The sequence below is a fragment of the Drosophila navojoa genome, chromosome 5 (assembly GCF_054131105.1).
Source record: "Drosophila navojoa isolate 15081-1374.11 chromosome 5, UAZ_NAV_1.0, whole genome shotgun sequence".
NCBI classification, from domain to species: domain Eukaryota; kingdom Metazoa; phylum Arthropoda; class Insecta; order Diptera; family Drosophilidae; genus Drosophila; species Drosophila navojoa.
In genome coordinates this window covers 8,439,370-8,453,599 of record NC_142893.1, presented here as the reverse complement: position 1 = coordinate 8,453,599, position 14,230 = coordinate 8,439,370, and the positions used below count along the sequence as shown (strand labels likewise).

At 36.5% G+C, this 14,230-nt stretch overlaps 1 protein-coding gene across 2 annotated transcripts in view; it reads left to right on the top strand.

The window, feature by feature from the left end:
• Positions 1 to 14,230, top strand: part of dpr13 (defective proboscis extension response 13) — a 56,315-nt gene that overhangs the window by 20,596 nt on the left and 21,489 nt on the right. For both annotated transcript variants that reach the window (XM_030382444.2, XM_018106777.2), the window contains exon 2: positions 11,072 to 11,691. In XM_030382444.2, coding sequence (XP_030238304.2) covers positions 11,072 to 11,691 — 620 coding nt within the window. The remainder of the gene's footprint in view (positions 1 to 11,071; positions 11,692 to 14,230) is intronic.

Below are 14,230 nucleotides of genomic sequence, written 5' to 3'. Positions count from 1 at the left end.
GTTGCAGTGGAAATGGAAAGAAATGAAACTCATTTTAATCAAGAAAATATATATGTATAGGCATTTCCGATATTACAATACTCTATTGCTCATTTCCACATCTCACAATTCAATTTTATACACTTAATACTATCTCATTATGCTAAGCAACAATTTAGCTACTTTGGCTGCTCTGCAGTGCTCGGCGCCTTTGTTGTCAAATGGCAAATCTATTATAATGAAATGGACATGGCTATAAAGGGAAAGCGAACCTATTCTATATGCTCTACAGAAAACCCATTACAGTCAAAGCAAATTTATTTAACAGAAAATGCTTCAAAACGGCCAAATCGATTAGAAAGGGACATTCAATGGCAGCCACTACGTGTGAGTGTATGTACTGAAGATACCCTGGCACCTGCTACTAAGTGGGTGTCGAGGGGGAAATTCTTGACGAGTCCTAGATGCCCTAGAGAGAGGGGCTCCCTTAGTAGCAGTCTTAGTATATTATAAATGAATTTAATTCTTAAATAGTTTGTCTACTTGGCATATTAGATACTCTACAAAATGGGTTTGCTATTATTAAACTTAAAGCCTAGCCCTTAGACCTTCAGCTAGCGCATTCAGCGGCTTGCTATTCCCTCCTCTGTTTGCCTTTGATTATGACTCGAGTCCCCACAGAAGAGCCACCAAATTTGCCACATCCTGCGCAGCAGCTGATATCGACTGCGACGCGACGTCGCCTCTCTAAGTGTGTGTGGGTGTGTCAAGTGTGTGTCTGGGAACTGGGCTCAAATTAAGTGGACTGGCCAAAGAAAAAAAAGTTGAAGAAGAGGAAAATTCCAAACTGTCGGAGCGTTTGCTGAATTTTTTGTTCCTGTTTTTTCTGTATTTTTTTTATTATTTTTATTTTTTTTTGTTTTTGCTTTTAATAATATTTTTTTACTTTGATGCTGAGGCCACTTTGGTCAACATTTGCTCAAGACTTTGCCTAAATCTTTGTCTGTGCTCACACTCACACTCGCTTTAGCTCTCATTCTCTCTCTCTCTCTCTCTCTCATTCACTCTCCCTCTCTGTCTGTTGCTCTAGCTCTTTTCCATTTGGCCGCGCTCCCTCTCTCTCGCTCTGTTTATGCGTCGCATTACGGAAGTTGACAATTTAATTTTATGTACTGAAGGACTCGCCGGATCTGACCGGATCCTGGCCCATAGTTGCTCTGGCCCGTATAGCATTCTGACAGACAGATACTAAACATTTATTGAAGTCACAGCCGTTTGGCATTGCTGCTGCTTGAGCTGCCCTTTTTCTTTCGCTGCTGCTGCTGTTGTTGTTGTTGCTGCTGGTGGTGCTGGCCCCGAGGTCGACTATTCAAAGTGCTTAGTCAAGCAGACATTCACTGTATTCACTTGGTATTCGTAATCGTATTCTAATTTGCACGTGCTTGCAATTTGGCACAAAATCCAAACGCATTGCCAAATGCCTCTAATGTGTGCCTCCATGTATGTGTGTGTGTGTGTGTGTGCCTTTTGTGTGTGTGGGTGGTGTAAGGTATAAATCTTCATTAGGCTCAAACTCAAACTCAAACTGAGGCACAAGCTGGCGGCATTCACATGCCCTCCGCGCAGTCAGTCATACACAGAGATTCACTCATGCCACTTGCCACATGACGCACTTAACTTATGCTCTTTATATATTTTGCGCTTTTGCTGACTTTTCCATCTGATTTCACACACACACACAGCGAGAGACCGAGAGTCTCCCTCTTTCGCTTGCTCCGCTTCCCCTCTCTGTCACAGCAGAAATGTGAGCACAGCTCAACGGCTTTACAGATATAAAGAAAAAAAGAAAGAAAAATCAGCTGTAGCATATTTGTACCTTATTTATTTTGCTTCGCATAATTTATTAATGTTGCGCATACTTTTCTTCAATTTTTCCCCCTCGCCCAGCCTTGCCTTGGCCCTTGATACTGCCTACTCACATAAATATTGATGGGTATATTGAATGCAGGAAAACGTATTAAATAAGTTTTCATTGCGAAAATCAATTGGAATTTTTAATCATTTTCAATGAATGTCTTTATGAATCAATAATGTTGACTTACGCAGCTAAAAGCTTTGCTTGCGACTTACTAAAAGCTGCTAAAAGCTTTAAACTCAGCTTTAAAGAGACCTATATATATCTATCACTAATATATCTAGCTATCTATATATCACATGGCGTAATTCAATCATTTTATTTATTTAACACTTCAAGAGCTTTCATGAGCTTTGTTGTTCTTTCATTTCGTAGATTAATCTAGGGGCCAAGTGTCAATGCCAGCCACTGTCTATAGCAGGACAGACATTAGTTCATCAAGCTGTTTCGTCTACCATTTGCTTATTCATCTCTCTCTCTCTCTCACACACACACACACTTTCTCTATGTGCCTGTAAGTCTCTATAAATATATAAGTAGACGCTGACAATTTCGCCCCATCGAGCAGGCTTCAGCGCCGAGGCGTCATTTATTGACAAAAAGGAATAAAAAAGAAAAGAAAGCGAATGCTGATGCCTCATTTGATGAAGTGGCATAAAAATCAGAATTTGATACTTACGACAGCCCCAAAAGTTGCCAAAAATAGAAATTGAGTGATGAATTGGTGAAAGGCGAGAAAAAAGTAAATACATATACATATATATTTAGACATATATGTATGAATTAAAGTAATTGAATCACTTGGCTTATTGTTGGGATTTGTGAAATGCTCGCATAGATCTGGCATTAAGTAAGGCTAGCTATAAGATGCTAACTATGCAGGGCATTTGGCTGAGGCACACTTAAGTTGCGATGTGTTTGTGCAGGTTTGTGTAAAAAATATTAATAAACAGCTGAGGAGCTCACACATAATTATTGAATGATATAATCAAAGACAAGAAGTATAATAAAGCAAATCAAAAAATTTAAATACCTTTAAAAATTAAAAAATAAATATATAGAAATAAATTTTTATAATAACAAAAAATGTTAAAATATTAAAGTCAAATAAAAATTAATAAAAAATAAATAAAAAATTAAGAAAATAAAAAAAATAAAATAAAAAATGTTGTCCAGAATATTTATATATCTAAAAACATATTATAATAAATTTAATAAAACATAATATATAATTGCAATGCTATAAATCTAAAAGAAAAAATGAAATTTAAAGAAAAATTACAATAAAAAAATATATATATATATATTATTATTTAATTATAAATACACACAGAAATGTTTTACTTTATTTGCATAAAATGTGCACAAAGATAAGAAAATAATTTACTTTGGCCAACTTACCTGGCAGATTTTAATTTAGAAGCACGCAAACTTTGGTAAGAATTAAATTGGAAGATGCCTACAGCATGAAAGAGAATAATAATATTAATAAAAAATAAAAATAAAAAACCAACAAAGTTTCGCCATAAGTTTGTGCAGCAAACAGAAAATATTATTATATATGGCTTACTGCATACTCGCAGGTATTAATTAAATTTTTGGCTGCCTCAAAAGTGCTGCTAATTAGTGTAGCGACCTGCCTTCAACTGCCACGCCCTCGCTTTCAAAAATTGTGTAAATATTATTGCAGACATTTCAAAAGAAGCAGCAGCAACAGCAGAAGAGGAAGAGGAATAAACACAACAACAATTTGAACTATGCGCAAATTTCTTGCCAGCCAAATGGTGAGAGAATTCGAAGAGAGTTTTCTCGATTTGGTGCAATAGTCAAAGTTGAGCACTTAGACACGCATTGAAATAAAATAAATAAAATTACAAGAAACGTGGCCAGCTTTGGCCAGCTGTGCGCCCATTGTGGCTGGGTTGCCTAGCCTTCTGTTGGAGGGGAGGGGGGGGACGCGCCTGAGACTTGGGGCTGCCATTTGGCAGATAGAAAGCCAATTTTATGACTCAACTTAAATAGGCACTTTACTTTACTCTTAATGCCCTTTTATGGGGCGCGCAGTTAGTGGGCCTCGTTGGGGCAGCTGTTAGTTTTCTGGGGGCGTGGGCGGCGCTGGAAGAGTGCGCCCCATTAATGATTGTTAGGATCGCTGGCAGCGGTGACGCTTTATTGTTAAATAAATGGCAAATAGTCGGTCCGGGCTTGTCTAGCGACTGCAACTGCCACACGACGCACTTATCTGGATTTTACACTACACCCAAACAGCTTCGTGTTGTTGTTGTCCATTGTGTCTGTCCTTCTTCTTATTCTTCTTCTTCTCTTGTTTTTTTGGCCATTAATGTTAACGCGTTCAATAAAAATTATGACAGTCGCAAAGTTAAACGCTCTGGCGGACATTCGACGCTGTGCGTGTGGGCGTGCCACAATTAAACTCTGCCACTTTCTGCGGTGGCAATGAAAATGTTACAATGCCAAATGCGAATGTAAAAAGCACATATAATTTATATTTGTGTGTGTGTGTGGGTGTATCGGTGTAATATCTATCATTACAGACTCTCAATCTGCCTGAAATTAAATAAGGGTAGTATACGCATATTCATATAATGTGCATCGGTGGCATATAACAAATTTATGCTTAGAGCTTGTATAATATATATAAATATATATATGATTATTTACTATATGTATATATAGCAGATAGACCCTCAAGTTACTCACTTTTGTAAGTCAAAAATCAAAAAGCAAACCAAACCTGAGTCTGCTTTGAAAAAAGTTTGATTTGAAAATAAAGGAAAAGTTGAGAGCGAACCGCAGCTGCCAGACATAAAAGTTTGATTGATTTTCCATAGAAAGCAGAAGTGCATAATATGTAATGTAAAAATAGATATAGAAAATAAAAATATTAAAAAAAAAAATATATATATATATATATATAATATATTTATACATTTAATGTTCAAGATTATTTTTTAAAATTATTTTTTATTTATTTTTATTATCATATTTATATTTATTTTTATCATATTATCATATTATTTACAATGTTATATACCTTATATATATATTTATAAAATATTTTCCTTATGAATTTCTCTCCTCAATTTTACTTCCACATTATATGCATATATTTACATTTCAGTTCAGCTTATGTAAAAGTTGATTTTTGTTATTTTATTCATTATATCCATTCAACTATTGTGCCCCGGCCATATTTTGATAATTTTATGCATATTTAGCCCGCGCTATGCTTGTTATCTGATTTCATATACAAAAATAACAAATTGTGTAAAATTGATGTGCGTGCAATTATATATTTATTTTATATGCTACACACAATCCATATAAAATATATGTATATGTGTGCGTATATGCTTAGCATATTTATCAATTAAAAACAAAAATGGGCTTCCATTAAAATTGCAGCCTGCGGCTAAAAATCAAATTAAATTTGGCTAATTTGCCCATGAAATGCAATCAAATATATTATATAAAAAATATATAAAAATATATATATTTTTAATTAAATTATATTATAAATGAAAGTCATCATTGAAGAGATTTTCTGTGCATATTACGCATACGCACCGCATGAAATAGCTGAAATTATTACCAGAATATAGCCACACACACACACATACACACACACACAGATACACACATACACACATGACAAATCATTGTTTTAAACAGACATCATCACAAACAAGACGCAACTTTTGATTAAAATGTCATGACATACACATACACGCACATACACACACACACACATACACATTCACCCGCTGACAGCCTAAACAAATGCTTGCCTTGCTGCTTGCATATGCAAAAGTTTCGCGAATGCCGCAGCGGTAATAATCACACACGTAAGCACACACACACAAACATACACACACACACATTCAGCTGCACGTGCATGTTGTGCAGCCAAGGCAATTTGTTGCTGTTGTTGTTGCCCTTTGCGCAAAATGTTTGTGGCGCCGTTTGCTGCTGCTGCTGCTGCTGCAGTTGGGATTCTCTTGCACCTCACTGAGTTGACAATGCGCAGCGCTTGTAAATCCACAAAGAACCACAACGTACCATAGCAACAACAACAACAGCAACAGCAACAATAACAACAGCAGCGAAAGCAAGAGCCGCCGCATCAGCTACTCGTTGTGAAAAATTCAATTACAAAGTCGTCCAACTGCAGCCAAGGAATGCAAAATAAAAAATATAACAAAACAAAAAAATAAAATAGAATAGAAGACGATGTTACGGAGGCAAACAGTGAATGATTAAATACTCTAAGGCTATGTTCTGATTGAAGAAAAAGGCAACGGAAAGGAAAACGGGAACAGGCGAGACAGAATAAGAATAAGAAAAAAATATATATAAAATAAATATATGAAACTACATAAAATGCTCTGAGCTTTTGAGCTTAAATTTAGAGCAATATTCCTATGATATATTTAGGAAATATATAATATACGAAGAAATGTGTAAATTCCAAGACAAAAAAAAAATAAATAAATAAAATAAAATAAAATAAAATAAATAAATAAATAAAAATGAATCTTAAATAAATATATAAATATATTTTATCAATCCCAAACATTTTGGTGCGTTTATTATTTTTATAAATTTGTATCCGTATAGGAAAGCTAAAATATACATATATAAATATAATAAATATATAAGTAAGAATATAATGTTCTAAAAATTAGAATTTTTATTAAAGTGGAATGAAATATAATATGTGTATAATATACATACAGTAAATTAAAATAATAATTTAATAATATAATTAATTTTTAATTTTAATAATATCTTATAATTTTAATTTTAATCTGGTAAGCTTTTGTATGATACTAAAAATCTAAAAGACAACAAAGATGTAGCCCATATGGTTTATTAAATTCTGGTTTATTAAATTCCAATAGGACCATATATATTTCATGAGTTCATCCGATTCAGCTTAGGAAAATTTAATATGCACAGTCGAAGCAGAGTCATAACGACTTCGGACCATCGTTAAGGCATTACACACACAGTTCGCAACAAAATTATAATGCAGCGCGTTAGAGTATAGACAAAACTTTTTTATGGCATTTGCAGCAAATGCAAATGTTGAAGCAACAACAACAGCAACAGCGGCAGTCAGTTGTGTGTGTGTGTATACTGTGCGGTCGTCATTTTGTTCCAGCTGAAATGGGGGGAAAAAAAGAAGAAAAACTAGAACTGCGAACTACAAAAGTAGAAAACGGCAACGGGCGATGGGCAATGGGCAACTGGCAGCTGGCAAATGTTAGCCGAATTCTGTAAGCAGTCACGTGCGAACGTGACAAAAATGCCACGATGATGCGCCAAGCTCTCTGGACAAGTTTTTCCCAGAGCCGTTACCAATGGCCATAAGCAGACACAACAACAAAAACAGAGAATGAGATGGAGCAGGAGACGGCGATGGATATGGCAATGGAGACGAATGCAAAGCTACAAATGCTTGACTCGCATTGTACTCACGCAGCAGCTGTGTGTGTGTGTGTGTGTCTGTGTTCATATTACACTGTTTTCGTACGTAACACGGCTTTTGGCCGAGGTTGCGCCACAACATTGCAGAGAGTACCGCAAATGCGATATAGTTTGTAAGAGTTTCGTGGGTGATGTCATGGCCGAGGCATTGCGCATTCAAATGCGAAACTCCTGAAAATAACTGTGAATTATGCGCACAAATAGATTGTCAATTGATGCATCAGCTGCATCATATGTCATCAGCAGCAGCAACAGCAATAGCAGCAACAGCAGCAACAGCAACAGCAACAGCAACATCAGCAGCAACTGCTGGCACTCTAATGCCAAACCATTGACAATGCTTTATCTATGTATGTGTCTCTGGTTCGCCCTCAACATGACAGATTTGTCTGTGCTAGAGCTTAGCATATTTTTGAGTATTTATCCAGATTTTTTGCTAAACATTTTGATGCAAACTTTGTGCAAATATTTGATTTTTATTGATTCAGCGCTGGCTGATGAAGTTTATCTGAAATTTGAGCTATGTTTGCTGCTTTATTTATATATCTAGATATCATATTCACAAAGCATACTGGCAATCAATATGAATTGTTAATCAAAATTATTTTCAATTAAATTTAATAATTATGTAATTTGATCGAGGGTAATTGGATAGAGATTTAACTGAAGCTAGTCAATGTTATAGTAGGGAGTGACTGATGGCTGCGTCAATCATTCCAAGCTTACGACACATGACATGTATATTATATCTATACACACACATACACTAGCACACATAAGCACGCGCCGCTTATGAGCTTCACTTTGCAGAGCTGATTGTTGCATAATTTTTGTTCTAGTTAAACTTTCTCCATGAAATTTTGAGAGTGAACAAAAAATAGAAAAGTATATAAATAAATAAAAAAAAATTTTAATTAAATTGGCTTTTGTGTCTACTAAAACACAAACTTTTACAAATATCATAGATCCATGTGTTAATATTAAAGCGAGCTACAAAGTAGTTTCAGTCTATATCATAGATCAATCAATAGATCCAGATATGACTGATGAGATTACTGCGCTCAAACGACTGCGAACATACATACATCACACAAAAGCTCTGCCACGCCTCCTACTCCTACATACATACACTCTAACACCACCTTACGTAATTTCCCCTCGTATTTCCATTTCTAAAAATTTTCTGATTTATGACAGTTAATTTTCATGACTCAAATGAAAATTCTGATGAGCTGTAATTGAATTGTGAAATGGAAACTTATAATAATTAATTATTGCAGCTGAATCACATCAATCCGTGCTCTTTATTGCAAATTCAAATGATTTTGCAAACATGCACAGCCTAAATGATTTATTGGAAATCAAATTTGGTTGCATTTTGGCGTGTTGATTGAATCAACTGTTATTAATAAATGTAATAAATGTTGAGCAGTTGACAATTTGTTGAACATGTCTTTGCTGCAGTCTAATTAGTGCAGCATTAAATGCAAATCAAATCAAATTGCCAATCCAATCAATAGTTGTCACTGACATTCGCAAATGCATTTGTAGTCTACGAAATATTTATGCTAGTCGAAATGGACTTTACTCTCTCTCTCTCTCTCTCTCTCTCCCTCACTCTCTGTCTCTCGTAGGAAATGAAATTTTTGCTGTAATTGTGGCTTAGCAATGCGTGACCAAATTAATAGAAAGCAATTGAGATTTGAATTTTGGCATTTTGCCCCTATTGATATGAGAGGCAAATGCCAATCAAGGACAATTGCTGAAAACCAAATTTGCGCTTCTTCAATGCAATTATGTTTAATAGGAAAATATTAATGGGTTTACACAAATTACGCACTGCAAATGAGTTTCAGTGATGCCGAAACGTGTTATGCGGTCGCCTTAATGGCGAAAGCCCAGTCCCATCAGCAACGGTCCGCACCATAAAAGGTTAATAAACGTGGCGTATAAACAAAAAGCTAACCACAGGCTAACCAGGCGCCCAATCCCACTTTCTCTACCTCTCTTTCTCCAACTCCTATCTCTCTTTCATATATTTATGAAATAACACAGAGATAAACGACAGGCACTTGGTTATACCCTGGCGATTGTGCTAGGGGTAGCGGGTATTATTGATTGAGAGCTGCAGAGTGAGCAGCCGCAGCAGCAGCAGCAGCAGCAGGAGAAGCAGCTGGAAGGAGTCGGTTTGTTAATCAAGATGTTAAGCTCATGAATGTGGCTTTCTTATATAATTCAATTATGAATTATGAACTTTTGATATGTGAGCGCTCAGTCTCAACTGACTCAAGTCAATTACGTGGCGTATACGTAATATATTTTTAATGAAAGTATTTAAATAGCATTTGAAAGTTAATTGCGTGTGTGCTTAGGGGGCGTATGCGTAATTTATGCATTGCTCAAGAGTTGTGTAAATACAAATATTTATGAATTTCTATTTGAATATTAAGAGAAATGAAAACCATGCGGTTCAAATAGAAACTCGAGCAGCATATCGAAATTAAATATTAAACAGATTTAATTGAATTGTAAATTTACTTAAATTAAATAAACAATTCAATGAAATAGTAGTTCAAATTTACCTTGCTGCATTTTATTGTAATTCATTTAGTGTTATATAATATATTTATATGAATTCAATAAAATTTATTTAAATTTGAGCTTCTATTTCAATAAATTAGTCCTATTTTAGGCTATACATTTAAAAGAAATTATATATTTAAATCATATTCTGGTAGTTCAATGAAAGAGTAGCTTAATTTTATATAAATTAAATTATATACAATTACCATTTTATTTAATTAAAATTCAGCTGAATTTTATATAAATTAAATTATATAAAAATACAATTTTATTTATTTAAAATTCAACTGCTATTTATTATATTCCTCCCTTTATTATATTAACAGCTTAAATTTAAATACGTTTTATTATTTAATTTTAATCAATTTAATTTCGGATTAAAATGTGACAATTAAATATCAATATAGAAATATTTTATATATATTTTAGTTTGACAAATTTTAGCTACCTATTCATTAGAAATGCAAGCTCAAATTTAAACATATTTTATTGAATAAATACGAATTTATTATTGTAGCAATTTGAGTTCCTTTGTGACCACACTCAGCTCTAATTTTCTCAAATTGCTGCATATAAATAAAATGTTTTTATTTGCTTTTGTGCACGTGCACCAACAATTGCCTCCAGTGTGTGTTTTGTGTAATAAACAAGCTGATATTTATGTAAATATGTCCAAGCCTGACATTTCGCGTCTTCCTCTACTCCATATGATTTTGCTTGTAAAGCGAAAAAAGCAAAGCTTTCACAAAATTATGCGCAAATAGTAGCTGAGCGTGGGTGCGGGGTCCCATATGGGGCGGGCAGAGGTGGGCAGAGGCGGGCAGGTGAAACACTCAGCTTAAACGCATCATAATATTCGGGGCACCTTAATTAGCTGTGTCATATTATGCAAATGATATTTAGATGGGGTGCGCGCCGCCCGCTGCTAATGAAAATCCCAATGAAAGATATTACGTATACGCAATGCTTATGCACATTCAAATTAATTGACTTCACGCTGTTATTGTTTATCCGACGACAGACAGCGCATATATTAACACATTTTAAAATGCTTCCAACTCCGCTCTCTACCACACTCAACAGGCAACATCGCAGCGGTGGCAGCGACGGCAGCGACGGCAGCAACAACGCCAACAGAGCCAACAACAATGGAGCTGGCGCCAGCGCACAGCGCGACGTCGGGCGGCCCAAGTGAGGAATTACAACGGCATATAAATCAAAATTTAATTATGTCGCCAGAGCTGGAGCTCGGCTCGAGCTTTGCCGTCGCATCGGCGGCCGCACTGACAGCTCCACATCCAGCTTCTGCCTCGCCCTCCTCCCCATCAGCGTCCTCATCCGCTTCGGGCAGCAGCATAACAAGCTTCGACTCCAACAGCTTGATCGATGACAAGCGACTGCCGCAATCCACACACCAGCACCAGCAGCAGCACCAGCACCAGCAGCACCAGCTCGAGCAGCAGCTTCAGATGCAGCAACACTCACGTATTCAGGCCAAAGATACGGCCGGGCCGTATCCAATACCTGCCCACAGGCCTGAGCCCGTTGAGAACCATCTGGAGTCGACGCACGGCATCGATGGTACGGATAATGTGTTCGGCACGCCCATGTACTTTGGCACCGAGAACTCAACCCTCGTTACGACACAAATTGGCGCCACAGCCCACATACCCTGCACCGTGCATCACATTGGCGAGGGTGTGGTAAGTAAATATAGATATATTCGCTCTCATCTACTCTGTCATACTCCAGCGACTCTCACAGAGTCTCACTGTTATAATTGTGGTCCGTTTCCTGTACCTGTGCCACACAAATGACTCATTCATGCCACGGCAATGGCATACCGCAATACGCATTCACTCGCGGTCCTCCGCTTGTCGCGCCATTGTTTTAATATTTTATTTAAAATCAATTCATCAACTGTTTTGTTTACCCTCCTCGCTGTGAGCTGGAGCAGTTCGACTTGAAGTTTTCCTACCTTTCTTCTCGCTCACTCACTCTCATTCTCATTCTCCCTCTCTTTCTCTTTGCCATTGTCTCTGTTATTGCCTGTCGCATAAATTAACAAAGTGCCATTCACAATGGCAAATAGATCGAGCGCATTTCCACTTCATGTTTTAATTAAAAATAAAAGAAATTAAATTTGAATTGGATTCAACTGACTTTTATATACAAATAATTGGAAAAAAGTATAATTATTTTTTTATATTTATATTCTGTACATATTAATTTAATTATATAATTAAAATTATATATATAATTTTTATTTATTATATATATAAAAAATATCTATAATTAAATTGTTTTTATTTATTTATTTTTATTTTCTATATTTTAATTTATTTGATTACAAAATTGTTTACATTTATTTTATGAAAATATTTATTTATATAAAAAAAATTTACACGAATATTTGAATAAATTTTTATAATTATAAATATACATTTTTTATAAATATACTATATTTATTTTCAATTTTAAAACAATTAATTATGCACGTTTACAGGAAATAGTTGTGTAATTCTCTGTACTCCCTCGATTTACTTAATCTTTCTTAATCATGGGTAATAATTAATAATATCTTTAATTATTCTCCTTCACCTAGTACATTATTTCGGCAATACTGCTTATTGATTTTCCAACTAATTCTTAAGAAAAATCCCAATTATTTTCATCACACCCTGGGCGTAAGTGGAAGGCAACAAAAAATAAATAAAATAAGACACTTCTCTCCATGGTTAAGTTCAAGTGTGTTTGGTACACACGTAGCTCTGGCTATATTTGTAGCTCTGCCACACCCACTTAATGGCACCTGCGCCCCTAACACACCTGACAATTTCGCAGAATTAATTAAATTTTTCCCTGTGTTATCGAATGCTGCACTTGGTGAGCGTGGCTCATAATAATAAAACGAAACTAAATATTGTATTACACAGAGACACATACATATATCTCATACCCATAACACACACACACACTTGCACGTCGTCTAGGGGTAACAAATTACAGCAATGGCTAATGTACATCAACTACAAATAATCAAGCAATACACAGAGACAAATTCCAAAGCGAGAGAGAGTGAGAGAGGATGAGTATGTGAGTGAGTGAGAAATACGGCTGCTGCTATATGGCCTCAAGTGGTATTAATTTTACGCTTGTCTAGAGTTATTACTCATACGCAGCGTACGCCTCACGCACGCTTCGCCTATTTGTTTAAGCCCGACCCCCCGCTGCCCCTCGCCTTAACCCAGCACGCGCTTCGGGAATTTGCCGGGACTCAACGTGTTTATGCCCCAAAATGCTGGACACGATTAGAAACGTGTGTTGGCAGACCCTCAGCCTACCTCGTCCTCTCTCTCTCTCTCTCCCTCACTCTCTTTCTGCATGTGTGTGTGTGTGTGTGTGTCTGGTTTAAATTGACGATTTCATAATTGCGCCTTCAAGTGTGCAGAAGTTAATAAGCACTTAAGCGCCCGTAGGCCGAAATTCCAGCAAGTTGTGTGGCTTTTGGACCGCACTCACACACACGCACACACACACACCCACGCGCACACTTGTGCTTGGAGTGTGTTAACTCATCGTCCGGTTAGCCAGTTTGCACTTGAGCCGGGCCATGGTCGTGCTTAAGTGGCCATTGGACAGCTACTAAACTTGAATCGCCTAAATGACAGCAGTCGTCGACCTGCCCCGCCCCCCGCCACGAAACAGCTTAGCCACTGGCTTGAAAATGATAATAATTCCCAAATGTGATGTGCTGTTATGGCCACGGTGTTTATTTACCCATACGAGCAATCGTAAGTGACTGTGTGTGTGTGTGTGTGTGAGTGTGTGAATGGCCTGTGTATCATTAGCAGAAAATACGTATACGCACTTATCGAGCATACGCCGGAGTAATTGGCGCGCACAAATTAAAGACGAGGCAAGCAGAGTAATTTTCATCGAAGCTGAGACTCATTTGGTCGCACACACACACGCACACACACACACCACGTTGACAGCTGCCTTTCAGCTTCGATTCGGTTTTTGCTTGTTAAAGTCGTTTGTCTTTGGCATTGAATTCAGTTTGAAATGCATCGCCTTTGCTATTTTAAGCTGCTTATGGCTTGCCAACAGACACGCACACATATGCATGCCAGCAATGCATGCACAATACACACACACACACACACTCATCGATGATAGTCTCAAGTTGTTATAAATGCATTTACATTTCACAGCATTTTTCATGCATTTTCATAAACG